The sequence below is a fragment of the Scardinius erythrophthalmus genome, assembly GCF_964197995.2.
Source record: "Scardinius erythrophthalmus genome assembly, chromosome: 5".
NCBI classification, from domain to species: domain Eukaryota; kingdom Metazoa; phylum Chordata; class Actinopteri; order Cypriniformes; family Leuciscidae; genus Scardinius; species Scardinius erythrophthalmus.
The window spans coordinates 43,667,327-43,685,259 of NC_138225.1; the positions used below are offsets into that span (position 1 = coordinate 43,667,327).

General features: G+C 39.2%; 1 protein-coding gene across 1 annotated transcript in view; it reads left to right on the forward strand.

Annotated features, from left to right (window-relative positions):
- Positions 1 to 261: 261 nt before the first annotated feature.
- Positions 262 to 17,933, forward strand: part of pcsk5a (proprotein convertase subtilisin/kexin type 5a) — a 56,849-nt gene continuing 39,177 nt past the window's right edge. The window contains exons 1-14 of the mRNA XM_081365403.1: positions 262 to 342; positions 2,656 to 2,760; positions 3,014 to 3,127; positions 4,179 to 4,313; positions 5,091 to 5,167; positions 5,285 to 5,373; positions 5,506 to 5,678; positions 11,554 to 11,766; positions 11,851 to 11,951; positions 12,289 to 12,392; positions 13,649 to 13,766; positions 14,550 to 14,738; positions 15,736 to 15,872; positions 15,994 to 16,113. Coding sequence (XP_081221529.1) covers positions 277 to 342; positions 2,656 to 2,760; positions 3,014 to 3,127; positions 4,179 to 4,313; positions 5,091 to 5,167; positions 5,285 to 5,373; positions 5,506 to 5,678; positions 11,554 to 11,766; positions 11,851 to 11,951; positions 12,289 to 12,392; positions 13,649 to 13,766; positions 14,550 to 14,738; positions 15,736 to 15,872; positions 15,994 to 16,113 — 1,741 coding nt within the window. The 5' untranslated portion in view covers positions 262 to 276. The remainder of the gene's footprint in view (positions 343 to 2,655; positions 2,761 to 3,013; positions 3,128 to 4,178; positions 4,314 to 5,090; positions 5,168 to 5,284; positions 5,374 to 5,505; positions 5,679 to 11,553; positions 11,767 to 11,850; positions 11,952 to 12,288; positions 12,393 to 13,648; positions 13,767 to 14,549; positions 14,739 to 15,735; positions 15,873 to 15,993; positions 16,114 to 17,933) is intronic.

Sequence of the window (17,933 nt, forward strand, 5' to 3'; positions counted from 1 at the left end):
CCATCGCAGTGGAATAGCGCTCACACAGTCAAACTAGGTCCTTTAGGAACTTTTTACAATCATTTTGACAATCCAGTCTGTTGTAGACAATTTCAAATTGCTTTTTAATGAGAACTTTTCAATGAGGAGTGTGATCAGAGCAATACTTCTGCATGAAGCAGAGATCATAACCATCTGAAGATGAAACCAACAGCACTTTTTCTATATGCAATTTTTCTTGGGATTGGACTCCAATGTGTCCAGACGAGATTATTCACAAACCGTTGGGCGGTTAAAATGACTGGTGGTCCTGATGCTGCTGATCTTATTGCAGACAAATATGGATTCGTGAATATGGGCCAGGTAAGTACACTGTAAAATGTTTTGCCAGTTAAATGGGTTACACTTTATTTTAATTGTCCACGTTATACATTCTACTAACTATAAGTAACTTTACAACTACATGTCAACTAACTCTCATTAGAGTATTAGAAGACTGTACTCAGAAAATAAAGTACATAATTACACCTTTAGGGGTACAATGACTTGTCACTGGGGCTGTACCCTCAAGGGTACAATATTGTACCTTAACCTTTAAAAGAAAATGGTACATATATGTATGCTTTTATGTATATGTACATATAACATATATGTACCTTGAGGTCCAATAATAAGCCCTATGGTGTACGTTAATGTAGATTGTACCTTGGGGGACAGAAATGGACTCCTACTGTACCCCTATTTCTGACAGTGTGGTAAACTGTTTGGTTAGGGTTCAGGTCAGTAGAATAAGTCGACATGTATTTACTTTAAGTTACTTATAGTCAGTAGAATGTATGTTGGGTAACTTTCAAAATAAAGTGTTATCGTTAAATGTTTCATGTGGCAGCATCTTGTAACAATTGAGATGTTTCACTTCTATATAAGTGGGTGTTATCACATTTATTATAACTTTGTTTGTATTGTGTCCTGCTTTAAATTCTTATTATACGTCTGAATGGCCTAAATAGTGTGCGATTTATCAACCAAGATAGTATGCTATTATGTCTTCATGTTTTCTGTAAAATCCCAGAATTGCAACTGGCAACTTTTCATCACAAAAGTACAGTGGTGATACTATGATACAGTGATGGTCACATATGGTAATAACATGGTACTTTGTTATATATTATGGAATTTTCATGCTATTCAAGTCAAGTCAAGTCAAGACTTATTGTCATTGAAATTGGAAGATGTTGTTCCACCAGGTGCAGTTTTTGCAGGACAAAACTTCACAGACAAACTAATATTTTTATTGCATCAACTATGTAAACAAACTGTAGTTCCTTTTTATTTTTTTCTTTCAAACTAGTCTTTCATTATAACCATACCCATATCTCTGGGTCACTGGCTCTTGTATAATAAATGTGTTTAACCATGCAAGACGAGCTCCTAACCTTGATGGCATCTTATACCCTACTTCAGTTAGTTAACCAACTGGCACACTTTCTTTGTCCCCTTACTGCACAAATAAGTATAGCAGCGGTACATTTAAGAGAGAATTAAATGTAACTGGATGCTCATGGAGATGTAAATAAATGTAATTTTCAAAAAAAAAAAAGAGAGCGAAAAAAGAAAAAGGTGTGCATAAATGCACTTGAAATGGACAATCAAAGTCTAGGGCATCTACTGTACACTTTCCCCACAGACCATTGTGTATTCAAAAACTGTATTTTGAAAGAAATGAATACTTTAATTCAACAGGGATTCGTAAAAATGATCAAAAGTGACAGTAAAGTACATTTTGATGTTACAAAAGATTTCTATTTCAAATAAATGCTGTTCTTTTGAACTTTTTTTTCATCAAAGAATCCAATAAGAAAAATGTATCATGGTTTACACAAAAATATTAAGCAGCACAACTGTTTTCAACTCTGATAACAAGTAACGTTTCTTAAGCACCAAAGCAGAATATTAGAATGATTTCTGAAGGATCATGTGCCACTGGATTAATGGCTGCTGGAAATTCAGCTTTGCCATCAAAGAAATAAATTAGAAATCAGAAAATATATTAAAACAGAAAACATTTATTTTATATTGTAATAATATTTCACTATATTATTGTGTTTACTGTATTTTTGATCAAATAAATGCAGCCTTGATTTCTTTCAAAATCATTACAAAAAAAAATATTTAAAAAGATACTGTCAGTATAGGGCTAAACTTGAAATATTCCTTTAATATTACTTTTAGGTCATTTTGAATCCCAATGGTTTGTTGTACAATGCATCATGGGATTTATTTGTCCCACAGTCTCTATTAGTTTATTTCTCTTTGTGTCATTGAGCACATTTTCAGTGTTAACAAGGAAACTGACTTCCCACACTCAGTCAATGAAATGTGTAACTGCCGTCACTTGTGGAGCTTTTTAGTTCCTGGTAAATCTGGTATGTCTTCAGCCAACATCATAACGTCAAGGCACAGGGTGTCAAAGAGATATCAGCAGCCAAAGTTTAAGCTCAGCTGAATCGTGCAGTGCTAGCTCAGGTTGCCTCTGATGGTAAGTCTATCAGCGGTGTAGAATAACCCTTTTGTTGTTTCGTAGGCATACGTCAGGGATGGATACATAATTTATATCTCTGTCAATCACACCTGAGCAGCGGCTAAAACAATCTTCTTCCCCTTGTGCCTCTGCAGATAGGTGGGCTAGTGGACCATTACCAGTTTCAGCACAGAGGAACCATCAAAAGGTCCACTATTAAAAGCAGAGGGAACCACAGTCTCATCACCACGGAGACCAAGGTACAAGGATCATATACCTTCAGTCACAGAGACACCACTGAATAGTTAATAAGTTAGACTACACCACCCTATAAACACCACACACACTTACCAAAACAGATTAAGACAGCGGTACGCCAAACCACACGGATGCATCCTTAAACTTGCCAAAAACGAAAAATTATTCTTAATGAATATTTCATTTAATTGACTGTGGTTTGTGAAGCATGTTATGTATGATGTAGAACATCATAAATATGTTCTGATGCTGAAGGTGGAGTGGATCCAGCAACAGATGGTTCAGAAGAGAGTAAAAAGAACTGACACAATGGACCAAACCCACGCCACCACCTTCAATGATGCCAAGTGGGACAGCATGTGGTACATTGTTAGTATGCAATACATTACAATCAGCAATTTTATATTCAGATAAAACGCATTATTTAACTGAACCGAACTGCTATGTTAAGCCAATTAATATGTGAAAATATGAACATTTCATTGTATCCTTTAGTTTTAAAAAGAGTAAATTAAATAAAAAGTTTGACCTAATTGGGTATAGGACTTAAGTATGACTTCTATTGTCTTTAAGGTTTGGGCAATTAGTATGCTGTCAAATGTATTGACAAGCATTTATGGTTAATGAAACTTGAGTCACAATTTAGATTCAAGTCCAATTCTTACTTGCTGTTAAGTTTAGATACTGAGTAGGAATGTGGTAGGATTAAGGGTTGTAAAATACAGTATCATGCAGAGTAAAGCATGAATATGTGCTTTATAAGTACTAATAAACAGCCAATATCATAATATGCAATAATAAGCAACTAGTTAATAGTGAGAATTGGACCCTAAACTAAAGTGTTACCAAAACTTGTATTAAACACATTTTAATTACACATTTGTTTTGATTCATTTGACAATTTACATTTAAAATGAATAAATGTGCATAAATGAATAAATGTAAAATACATGACAAGTACATTTAAAATATATTAACTTTACATATAATATCAAATAACACTCTACAGTTGAAATCACAGTCAAGTACTTTAGATGTGCTTTAGTATGTTAGTAAACACATCAAAATAAGTGTTCTTCTTTAAGACATGACAAAAGATTATTGAAACATATTACTTAAAATGTACTTTAAAGTAAAACGTTTAAATTGGCATTATTAGAAAGTGTACTTTCAAAAAGTTATGTGTGTTAAGAAAGATGTCATGAAAGTGTACTCTATATAATTGTTATCTGCAAGGACAGTTTTTTTTTTTTGTTTTTTTTTTTAAGTAGGACTATACATTTAAGATTTGAAGTACAATACAAGTGCACATTCAGTACAATTAAGCACACTTTTTTTTTACAATTTAAGGGACTATAGTGATAACCTGAGACATACTGATACATACTAAAATGAGTTATATTTTCCTACTGTTCTATAGCACTGTGATCACAACTGCTTGACTGACATGAACATCCAGGCCGCCTGGCGCAGGGGCTACACTGGGAAAGGGGTTGTTGTCTCCATACTGGATGATGGTATAGAAAGACAGCATCCAGATCTTAAACAAAACTATGTAAGTGCTTTGACATCTTAAGATTATCTGAATCAAATAAATTGGTCACATTTGATATTAGGTGCCTTTAACTACAACGTACTTACGTATGTAAAAAAAGAAAAAAGAAAGAAAAGTTAGCAACAATGTATTGTGTTAATTCTGTATTGCAAAACACTTAGGTTAAGGTGTAAGGAAATGGTCAAAAGTGTAATTATAGAGATGGCTGATACAATTCTGATATACTGTATTATATGTTAATAATTATATTAAATATATATTAAAAATAAACGGAAAAGAGAAAATGTACATTATCCATTGACAAACCTGGTGCTTTATTTTCTAGTAATCAGTCAAGTAGGAGTTGTTCACTGGTCAATATCAATAATCTCAAATACTGACTGCTTAATTGTCAAGACCAATATATTGGTCTATCAGTAATTTTGATGGTTAAAAATTGTGAGTGAGATATGCAAAGCCCTATTCATATGTTGTCAGTATGCTGTTTTTGTCTCTGTTACTCTTATTTCCTTTTTGTGTCTGTTTCCTTTGTTACCTTGGTTGTCATTTGCTAGTTCGTTTCTATGATTACAGATTACGTTCACCTGTGCCTTGTTTATTTTTTCATTTACCATTGTATTTAATGCTTTTTTTTTCTTCTTCTCCTGTGTGCCTATTTTCTAGTGATCATCTTTGTTAGTTTGGGTAAATAAAAAGAAGGCTGCATTTAGATCCTCTTTTTCTCTTCTTTGCCTGACCCGCCATGATGTTATTAATGTGTTATCATATATGTATAAGGATGCACGAGCCAGCTATGATGTTAACGGCAATGATCCTGATCCAACACCACGTTATGATGCCACCAATGAAAACAAGTCAGTCCATTTACACTGTGACCCAGTGCAGTCTCCGTATATGCTGATTTTAAATACATTTTAAAATACAATGCTCCATACAAATACAGGGTTTTCCACTTTGTGATTTCACTAAAGACATGGAACAAGATGTGCTGGTGTGGTGGCTGCCTCTGCAAACAATTCTCTCTGCATTGTCGGAGTTGCCTACAATGCAAAAATTGGTGGTGAGTTATCAGAAATGTATTTTTATTTTTGCATATATTATACAACAATAAACATTTACAGAATGAAGTGTGGTATTCAAAACATAGCCTATGTTCTTGATATCTATGGAGCTGTCCAATCTCCTCCTGTAGGTGTGCGTATGTTGGATGGCGATATGACTGATATGGTGGAAGCCCAATCACTGAGTCTGAGGCAACAGTATATTGATATCTACAGCTCCAGCTGGGGTCCAGATGATGATGGCAGAACAGTAGATGGCCCTGGCCCTCTTGCCCGGCAAGCTCTGGAGAATGGCATACGCAAAGTTAGTGTGTGTTTGTTTGGTTATGTACATTATTGGGTAGAGTATGAGTAAAGACAACACTGACATTTTTTTCATTTTGGACAAAAAATACTCTACTTTGTTGGTTTGGTTCAAATCTTAAATTTTGACTTAATATTAATAAAAAAAAAAAAAAAAACATTTTCCCAAATAGAAAAACATTACTAAACTAAAAGATTGGCAAAAGGTTTTTGATGTCATTGAATGTCATTATTATTATTAATTAATTTATTTAGCTTTTTACAACTTAATTTTACCATAAACAAAAGAGAAAGAAGCTATAATATGAAAGTAGAAAAAAGTGCTTGTTCAATACTTCTACAAGACCCAAAGACTAATACTAGACCTTCTATGACCTATTACTTCATTGTTGCACTTAAAGCTACACAATGTAACTTTTGGTCCTCACACATTTAATTTTGATAAAACTGCAAGTTATTTGTGGAGGACCAATGTTTTGGTAATTTTGAGTTGTACTAATCTCTGGTACACATTGTACAATTTTGGGCTGTCCCAGATGAAAGATGACCAATCGTGGTAATTTCAGTGTGTAGGCTCCTAAACGGTCGTCCTACGTCGTACAGTGAGAGAGGTTCATTGACACGGTCTTGTGACCAAAGATCATCATCTTATAGTCATGTACCCAAGTTTAGATACAGTGCGATTTGTAGCGATCTTATAGGATTGCGGTTGTAGATTGCAGAGTGGATGAATTTGATGGTTTAAGCCATGGGTGTCAAATGAAGTGTATTGTCCGGCAGAGTTATCTCCAACCCTAATTAAACACACATGAACAAACAAGGTCTTCAGGATTACTATAAACTTCAAGGCAGTTGTTTTGGAGCTGGTTGTAGCTACACTCTGCATGAGGAGGGGAGTTTGACACATGTGCTTTAAGCATAAAATTCGTTCTCTCTTTTTAGAATTTTTTTAAAAAAAAATCCCTCGTTTTGTTAAATATTTGGCCACAATTCAACAAAAATGAGCAAACTAATTAATCAATTGTGATCTGATTAATATAACCTGAAAAAGTGAAACGTGTCACGAATACACACAGGAATCAGGAGATCCAAGAGCAGTATGAAAGTGGTGTTTATTAAAGGGTAATCCAACTCATAGTCGTCCAGGCAAGGTCAAAATCCAAGTTAGCAATCCAATACAAATAAACAAAACAAGAAACAAGCAAGAAAGACAGACCTCAGAAGTGTGGTGACCATATACAACGACTCCGTGACCAACACTAAAACAGACAGGGTATATATACACAAGTGCTGACAAGGTGACGAGAAACAGCTGAAAGACAATGAACAATCAGTGACAGACAGGAATTGTGGGAAATGCAGTTCAGAATAGTGACAGACACCGTGGGGAAGGAGGACATCTAGTGGTGACCCAGGGAACATAAACCAGACACTGTGACATAACCCCCCCTCTACGGAGCGGCTACCAGACGCTCCAAGACCCACAAAAAACAAACAAAACAAGAGCTCAGGAGGGAGGTGGAACGGTGGAGGATCAGGGGGAGGGATGGGGGGCCAGGTCCATGAAGGGGAACAGGAACAGAGGATGACGGTTTAGCCAGCTGCCAGGGCGAAACAGACAGTCCATCGGACGGCCAGGATGAAGCAGACGGCCCATCGGGCGGCCAGGGCGAAGACTTTCCTTCAGGCGGCCAAGGCAGAGCAGACCATTCATCGGGCGGCCAGGGCGGAGCAGATCGTCCATCGGGCGGCCAGGGTGGAGACTTTCCCTCGGGCGGCCACGGCGGTGAAGACCCCTCGGGCGGCCACGGCGGTGAAGACCCCTCGGGCGGCCACGGCGGTGAAGACCCCTCGGGCGGCCACGGCGGTGAAGACCCCTCGGGCGGCCACGGCGGTGAAGACCCCTCGGGCGGCCACGGCGGTGAAGACCCCTCGGGCGGCCACGGCGGTGAAGACCCCTCGGGCGGCCACGGCACAGGAACTGGAACAGACACCAATGGCTCAGGAACTGGAACTGGCACCAACGGCTCAGGCTCTGGAACTGGCACTGGAACTGGTACCACCCGCTCAGGCACTGGAACTGGCACCACCGGCTCGGGCACTGGCTCGGGCACTGGAACTGGCACCACCGGCTCGGGCACTGGAACTGGCACCACCGGCTCGGGCACTGGAACTGGCACCACCGGCTCGGGCACTGGAACTGGCACCACCGGCTCGGGCACTGGAACTGGCACCACCGGCTCGGGCACTGGAACTGGCACCACCGGCTCGGGCACTGGAACTGGCACCACCGGCTCGGGCACTGGAACTGCCACCACCGGCTCGGGCACTGGAACTGCCACCACCGGCTCGGGCACTGGAACTGGCACCACAGGCTCAGGTTCAGGAACAGACACAGACACAGACACAGACACAGACACAGACACAGACACAAACACAGACACAAACACAGACACAAACACAAACACAGACACAGACACAGACACAAACACAGACACAAACACAAACACAAACACAGACACAAACACAGACACAAACACAGGCTCAGGCTCAGGAACAGACACAGACACAAATACAGACACAAACACAGACACAGGCTCAGGAACTGGCTCCGGCTCAGGCTCAGGAACTGGCTCCGGCTCAGGCTCAGGAACTGGCTCCGGCTCAGGAACAGACACTGGCTCCGGCTCAGGAACAGACACTGGCTCCGGCTCAGGAACAGACACTGGCTCCGGCTCAGGAACAGACACTGGCTCCGGCTCAGGAACAGACACTGGCTCCGGCTCAGGAACAGACACTGGCTCCGGCTCAGGAACAGACACTGGCTCCGGCTCAGGAACAGACACTGGCTCCGGCTCAGGAACAGACACTGGCTCCGGCTCAGGAACAGACACTGGCTCCGGCTCAGGAACAGACACTGGCTCCGGCTCAGGAACAGACACTGGCTCCGGCTCAGGAACAGACACTGGCTCCGGCTCAGGAACAGACACTGGCTCCGGCTCAGGAACAGACACTGGCTCCGGCTCAGGAACAGACACTGGCTCCGGCTCAGGAACAGACACTGGCTCCGGCTCAGGAACAGACACTGGCTCCGGCTCAGGAACAGACACTGGCTCCGGCTCAGGAACAGACACTGGCTCCGGCTCAGGAACAGACACTGGCTCCGGCTCAGGAACAGACACTGGCTCCTGCTCGGCAGCGGCCATCTTGTCCAAAGACCCAGGCTCAGCGGTGGCCATCTTGTCCAAAGACCCAGGCTCGGCGGCGGCCATCTTGTCCGAAGACACAGGCTCACCAGCGGCCATCTTGTCCGAAGACACAGGCTCACCAGCGGCCATCTTGTCCCCTCTCCATCTGCGACGGCGAGACGGTGGCACCACTTGATCCTCCACCATCCCAGAGTCGAAGGGGGGCCATGGTGGAGAACGGTGCTGGACTCCCCCTCGACCCACCAGTCCTACGCGACCTCCACGGGTCCCACGGAAAACTACCAGGCGGGTTCCCCTAAACAAATCTCTCCTCTCCCGCTCGGCGGCCGGGGAAGAGAAGCCCGAAAACATACCGCTGGATCCTTCTGTGACGGAGTCGTTCTGTCACGAATACACACAGGAATCAGGAGATCCAAGAGCAGTATGAAAGTGGTGTTTATTAAAGGGTAATCCAACTCATAGTCGTCCAGGCAAGGTCAAAATCCAAGTTAGCAATCCAATACAAATAAACAAAACAAGAAACAAGCAAGAAAGACAGACCTCAGAAGTGTGGTGACCATATACAACGACTCCGTGACCAACACTAAAACAGACAGGGTATATATACACAAGTGCTGACAAGGTGACGAGAAACAGCTGAAAGACAATGAACAATCAGTGACAGACAGGAATTGTGGGAAATGCAGTTCAGAATAGTGACAGACACCGTGGGGAAGGAGGACATCTAGTGGTGACCCAGGGAACATAAACCAGACACTGTGACAGAAACGACCATGCCATTTTTTGGTTCAAAATTAACAAAATTTCAATAATTCATCAACCCTTTTATCCAAAACGTGTTTTTTCTTAACTCTTATTCAGTATGGTAAGCCTTTTCTAAGTATAAAATATTTTAGACCTAGCCGGATGATTTTCCCGGGAAATTGCATACATACTGTATGTCACGGTGCGTGTCTCGTCATATCCGTAAATAGAGTGTGGTGTGGGAGTAGCATAGGCAAAGAAGAATATGGATGCATCTAATATCTCATACTGTCATAGGTACTTATTTTGAACGAGTAATTATTTCACAACCACTAAAAAAGTATGTTCTAGTATTAATGTGTATGAATGTTATCCGGATGTGCTATTCGCCATGTCATTATCATGTTACCTACCAGCTTCAGTAACTTCACTTCACTGCCATTCACAAATCCTCTCCTGTGTGCTCATGGGATAGTAAAGTGTCCATCCAATGCACACTTCAGAATCTCGCCAGAAGAAGTAAGTCATCTGGGTACTTTTTATATTTACATTTACATGCTTTTATCCAAAGCTGCTTACAAATGAAGAGAGCAATAGAAGCAGTCAAAAAAGATGCTTTATAGCCAAACTGAACTTATTTCCTAAGTGATGAACTTTACACAGTTATTGAACATATTTGAATCAACACTAAATAGACTTCAGCTGAACAATGACACGTTTTTTCTTGTCAGACTAGAGCTCTGTTGAAGCTTGTTTGCATCACTGGATCATTATTTTCCTGTTATCACTATAAAGCTGCTTTGGAATCTGCACTGTATAAAGTGTTATATAAATAAAGGTGACTTGATTTTACTTGATCGGAAAAGTACAGTAGATATTAAAGTGCAATTTATGTAACGATAGTGTTTTCGGAAACACAGCTAGTTTGTACTTCACAGTAACTTGTTGTTATAAAAGTGTTAAGCTACATTTATAATTATTCCATGCTTCACACATGCCACACTCATGCAGTGCCCTTCAGCAGATGGAGTAGGTAATCCGGGAATTCATATGCACAGTAAACATCCTATTTTACTTTTTACTGCCTATTTTACTGCAGAAATAGTAAGAGTATGATAGTATGCCATTTCGAACATTGCAATTGTGTAACTTTAAAGTGCATTTTTAGGTTGGTCTAATGGAAAATCATGCAAAATGTGAATCAAATTTTAAAAAGACAACATAAAAATTAAGATCTTTTGAAATTGTTTTTGTTTATAGTAAAAAATAAAAATAAAAAAATCAGTGTACAAGGGTTGACACCCAGCATTCAAAAAGAAGGTCTCCTGTTATTATTTTTCCTCATATCCTTGTATTCTTTTAGGTGAATAATTCATTTAAATGTTGCAAGCAAAATAACTGAAAAAAATAAATAAATAAAAAATAAGCAGTAAAAATCCATATAGTAAAAATCCATTAACAAATTTACTGATATATCGCTTGAGACTTACTAATAAAAATATTATGATTAAACTTTATTTGGAGTACTTCTTTATTGCAAAAAAAAAGCCTAAAATGTGTTTTAATATCACTAATAGTAAGGACAGTATGATCACTATCAGTCTTTAAATGCAAGATATTTAAAGTGTACCTAAAGTATACCTGCAATAGTTCCATTTTAGCAAAATCAAATATACTTAAGTATATCTTTAGTTGGACCTCGGCACTATTTCTGGATAACTAAAGTGCATTAAGTACAAAATTAGTCGTTCCAATTTAGCAGACTTTATGTAAATCAATTTAGTATACCGAAAGTACAATTGCAGGCTATTTAAATTAAGTACATTCATTTTCAAATGTATTACAGTATACTTAGCATAAAATAAATGTATTTCAAATACATTTTAGTATATTTATTTTTCACAATTCCTCTTTGCTTCTCAGGGCAGAAAGGGCCGTGGCTCCATTTTTGTGTGGGCATCAGGAAATGGTGGGCAGAGTCAAGACCACTGCTCATGTGACGGTTACACCAACAGCATTTACACCATCTCAGTAGGCAGCACCACTCAGAATGGACAAAAGCCATGGTACCTGGAGGAGTGCTCGTCTACTCTGTCCACCACCTACAGCAGTGGAGACAGCCACAGCCTGAGCGTTGTGAGTTACTCAATCAGTGTTTGTTTGCTATGTGGGAAATTGGTTGTTTTTCCTCACTGGACCCGTACATATGTGTGATTTCAGGTGACAACAGATCTGAGGCAGCGTTGCACTGATGAGCACTCTGGCACTTCAGCATCAGCCCCCATGGCTGCAGGAATCATCGCCCTCACGTTGGAGGCAAAGTAAGCAGTCAAGTCTAGTTTGTTTGTGCTCTGTCTGTTAGATGAATCATCTTTCTGTTAGATCTGGCAAGCACTTTGTGGTCAAATCAAGTGTAGCGTTTTCAAACCTGAGGTTCTATCAAATGGCGAGGGTAAAACACTTATCTTGGATCACCTCATTTCAGACACTTTGACTCTTTAAATTGGTTCAGAGCTGAATTCTGTCATTGCTGCTCATGGGCTTTCAGTTCCACATACAGGTTTTATTGAGCCAATCATGTCTGTAGGACAAATTATTTACTGCCATCTCTTTTAAGCATGTGATGAATAAACTCATTTCTTTGTTCTTCGTCCTCAGTCCAGCTCTGACCTGGAGGGATGTTCAGCACATCATAGTGAAAACTTCACGTCGTGGTCACCTGAGCGCCTCAGACTGGCAGAGCAATGGAGCTGGATATGATGGTAGACTAAAATAAGCTTGTATATTAAAAATCACTTATTATATATTATTCAACATCTATTCAATTTAGCTTAAAAACCAATTTAAATACTGTACCAGCACAATTGTACTGTTAAGTGGATTTACGGAAACCCACACATAACAAAAACAAGATATCATGTCCACAAATAGTGATTGAACGATATTGATTTTTTTATGGCCGACCATTATTAAATATGTTCAAGTACTGGTTCAATGAAATGATTTTACTGCATACTCAGAACCAAAAATAACTTCATGACAACAATGATAGACTGATGACAGTCCCAAACCCTAACCTGAGCTATGACATGAAATATCACAGTATGTTGCTTGCAAAGATGTGTATTTAATGGCCTTCAATGGAGACAGATACTTTTAGATCTGTATGGTGTAGTTACAGCATCTATCAGCAGAGACTCCACAGCATACATTAAGTATGCCCACATACTTTTAGTAGTGAGTAATAAAGGGTTAATTCATCCAAAAATGACTCATCAATTACTCACCCTCATATCGTTTCAAACCCATAACACTTTCGTTCATCTTTGAAATGAAGATATATTGAAGAGCTTTCTGTCCCTCCATTGACAGTCCACGCAACTACCACTTTGTCGATTCAAAAAGTTCATAAAGAGATTGAAAACTAATCCACATGAATTGAGTGGTTTAGTCCAAATTTTCTGAAGAGACACGATCACTTTATACGATGAACAGTTTGAATTTACGCTTTTATTCACATATAAACATTGATCACCGAACATAAATAAAAGTTAAACCGCACACGCTTGACGCACAAGAACAAACCTCATTGTTTCTTGCGGAAGCTCAAACGTGCTGCGTAACACAAGAGAATGAACTCTATTGGTTCTCGCACGTCAAACAATCATGCTTGAGCTTCTGATGTGTGCGTTGATGAATAAAAGCCTAAATTAAATCTGTTCATCATATAAAGTGACCGTGTCTCTTCAGAAAATTGGGACTAAACCTCTCAATTCATATGGATTAGTTTAATGATCTCTTGATTCATTTTTTAATCGTCTAATTGGTAGTTGCGTGGACTGTCAATGGAGAGACAGAAATCTCTCAATTGTGTTTCGAAGATGAACGAAAAGCATGAGGATGAGTAAATGATGACAGAATTTTTGTCTGAACTAACCTTTTAATAGTTGCAAAGGAAATGAAGTGTGCTCTCAATAGCAGTATGTAATAAACTGTATCATCACTGGCTCTTGTGCAGTTAGTCACCTTTATGGGTTTGGCTTGATGGATGCTGAAGCCATGGTGAAGGAAGCAGAGACCTGGAAGCAGGTGCCCCCTCAACACATATGCGAGCAAAATATAGTCCAGAATGGAAGGTAACTGTTTGATCGAAATCCTTGTACTTTCTCACTGATGATTCCAAACTGCTGTAGCGTTCCTGTATTGATATTAATGTACTTTCTTTACAAAACTGTCTTTACTATAACTGTGGTGGTACCATGCTGCAGTGACAGTGGCCGAAATTATTAGAACACATGACAGAACATTTGTTTGCCTCCAAAACATGATTTAATTTCATAATGTTCATGAAACATGCAGATGGTTGCTCTGAGCACAACAAATATCAGATGAAGTGAGTCGTACTGTTTTTATCCGCTTTTAACTTTAGTATTTTGTATGTCCACCTTTTGCAGCAATTACAGCAGCACATCTCTCTGGCATAGTGTCAATATATTTCCTGAGAACTTCAACACTAATGTCATCCCATGCCTTCTGCAACTGAAGCCAACGGCTTTCCTTTGAAAGTACAATAGATCTGTCCAGTTTATTTTCCAAATAGGGGTTTAGGTCCAGACTTTGACGGGTCCAGTCCATCATTTTCACTGTTCCAGCAGATTCCTTCCGTTGCAGGTAGTTTCGGCAATAGTTGGAAGAATGTTTAGGGTCATTGTCCTCTTGGAAAATAACAATTGAAACCTCTTAAATATGCCGAGTGTTCTAATAAGTTTGGCCACCACTGTATATATTGGCACGGTATTAAATGATTACCATATTCTTCTACCAATGGTATTTACTCCCAGATACTTTAAAGAATATTTAATTATTTTTGTTAGTCTTATTTACTGAAGATTCACTCAGATTCTCTGTATTTATCTCAGGATCATAAGTCCAGAGAGGGTGTTGAGGTCAGTGTTCAAGTCCTCAGGCTGCTCTGCTCAGCGTCTGCAGCGGGTGGTCTATCTAGAGCACATTATTGTACGTGTCACAATCACACATCCTCACCGGGGAGAACTGTCAATCACACTGACATCACCCTCTGGAACCAGATCTCAGCTTCTCTCTAACAGGTACAAATATACTGAGCCAGCTCAGATGGACTGAAATGAACGTAATAACTGTATGATTTATTGAAATACATGATTAATCCTATTAAACCTAATTTAATCATATTTGATGCATACGTTTCTGAGGCTTCTAAATAATCAGTATTATTAAAACCTGTTGTACACAATCTTCTACATGGCTTCTGTTGTCTGATTGATAGTTTATACTTTTTAGCAAAGGCTTTTAAGTGTAATTCTATGCCATTATTCAATACGCTCTAAAATCATTACTTATTTTTATAATGTAAACATAAAAATAAATGTTAAATTGTTAGCAATATTTCAATATGAAGACTTACTGGACTAAAGCAACATAGGTTTACTTGATTATCCCATCCCTATGCATCTATTTTAGAAAAATCATGTTAAATTTGAGTTTCAAATATGAAACATCAGGCTTTTGAGGAACATTTATTTTACATCTCTCAATTAGCATTATATTGAATTGAATTATATGCCCTAGATATTGTCTAGCCTAAATATTTAAATATTGTCTAGACATATCATTGGGAGATATAGAGTGAAAACTGACATATTTATAGCTATTGTAGATAGTATTTTATAAGCAGATTCATTAAGTTAAAATAAAATACACGCTAAGCCAGACATGAAATAATAGTCTGATTTTCTTTAAATGGAACATTTTATTAATTCTTTAAACAAAATAAAAAAAAAAGTTTGCATATACGATTTGTTTTTTGAGAATCGATACATCAGGCTTTTATGGGTCACAATCATATAATAAGATGTATGAGAATATGTAGATCATACTCGATGAATAGGGAAAAAACACAGTTTTATTCAGAGGACCAAACTGAGCAAAATTTGGAATTTGGTGCAGTTGCTGATATTTATAAAGAAGACGACTTACATGAACTGCATATAACTTTACCTTTTCCCACTAATTCTTTAGGATTATCTGAGTGATTGTTTTAATCATTCTATGGTTATTTCCTGTCAGACCAAATGACCACTCCAGTGAGGGCTTCCTTAAGTGGGAATTCATGACGACTCACTGCTGGGGCGAAAAACCAGCAGGAGACTGGATCCTGGACATCAGAGACACCCCATCTCCACGCAGAAACAGCCGACTCCAAGGTACCATACCACCTTAATATACTTTAAACTTAACTGTGGTAGAATCCATGGTATGTACAAAATGTAAACTACAACTATAATAGAATGTAAATTCTTTTTCCTTCTCTATTGTTTATATTAGGGAAACTGGTAGAATGGTCCCTGGTGCTTTATGGAACATCCACACACCCATACATGAGGCATGAACAGCCCCGCTCTGCCCAGCTGCCTTCTGAAGATGACACCACAGAGGAGTACAATGGTGATTTACCCAATTCTTTAAAAGCACGCTGGCCAAACGACTTTATATATTATAAATAAAAAATACATTATATGAAGTTTATTTTAAGAAAGTTTGGTGAGCATGAGAGGAAGGCTGTATATACACTCACCTAAAGGATTATTAGGAACACCTGTTCAATTTCTCATTAATGCAATTATCTAATCAACCAATCACATGGCAGTTGCTTCAATGCATTTAGGGGTGTGGTCCTGGTCAAGACAATCTCCTGAACTCCAAACTGAATGTCAGAATGGGAAAGAAAGGTGATTTAAGCAATTTTGAGCGTGGCATGGTTGTTTGTGCCAGACGGGCCGGTCTGAGTATTTCACAATCTGCTCAGTTACTGGGATTTTCACGCACAACCATTTCTAGGGTTTACAAAGAATGGTGTGAAAAGGGAAAAACATCCAGTATGCGGCAGTCCTGTGGGCGAAAATGCCTTGTTGATGCTAGAGGTCAGAGGAGAATGGGCCGACTGATTCAAGCTGATAGAAGAGCAACTTTGACTGAAATAACCACTCGTTACAACCGAGGTATGCAGCAAAGCATTTGTGAGGCCACAACACACACAACCTTGAGGCGGATGGGCTACAACAGCAGAAGACCCCACCGGGTACCACTCATCTCCACTACAAATAGGAAAAAGAGGCTACAATTTGCACGAGCTCACCAAAATTGGACAGTTGAAGACTGGAAAAATGTTGCCTGGTCTGATGAGTCTCGATTTCTGTTGAGACATTCAGATGGTAGAGTCAGAATTTGGCGTAAACAGAATGAGAACATGGATCCATCATGCCTTGTTACCACTGTGCAGGCTGGTGGTGGTGGTGTAATGGTGTGGGGGATGTTTTCTTGGCACACTTTAGGCCCCTTAGTGCCAATTGGGCATCGTTTAAATGCCACGGCCTACCTGAGCATTGTTTCTGACCATGTCCATCACTTTATGACCACCATGTACCCATCCTCTGATGGCTACTTCCAGCAGGATAATGCACCATGTCAAAAAGCTCGAATCATTTCAAATTGGTTTCTTGAACATGACAATGAGTTCACTGTACTAAAATGGCCCCCACAGTCACCAGATCTCAACCCAATAGAGCATCTTTGGGATGTGGTGGAACGGGAGCTTCGTGCCCTGGATGTGCATCCCACAAATCTCCATCAACTGCAAGATGCTATCCTATCAATACGGGCCAACATTTCTAAAGAATGCTTTCAGCACCTTGTTGAATCAATGCCACATAGAATTAAGGCAGTTCTGAAGGCGAAAGGGGGTCAGACACAGTATTAGTATGGTGTTCCTAATAATCCTTTAGGTGAGTGTATAGCTGTTTCCAAATATGCATACTCTTTACTCTATCTGATCATATGTAAGCCTGAATTTGTGAAACAGTGTACTCACAAAATACATAGACACTTAAGTCACAATTAAAATGCATGTACTGCATTAGATAACAAAATACATACCAATTAGCATCTGCAGAGAAATTTTATCAGAATTACAGAATTTAATTAAAAAAATATAGTTATTTTAAAATTACTTTTAACCAACTAGGGTCACAATGATTTTTAATGTATGCATGTATATCAGGTGATGTACAAGTCAGTTCTCCCTAAAGTTCATTACACATGGACATGTTACACTAACATTTGACAAAAAGTGTCCAAGTAAGTGTCCAAACGAGTATATTGTTATATTATTTCAAACCTAGCAAACTTTTTGGGTTTGTTTGAAAAGTGTTCACATGTTCACAGTTTTCTGTGCTACTTCTACTTCTACTTCTGTCTCTACAGTAGCA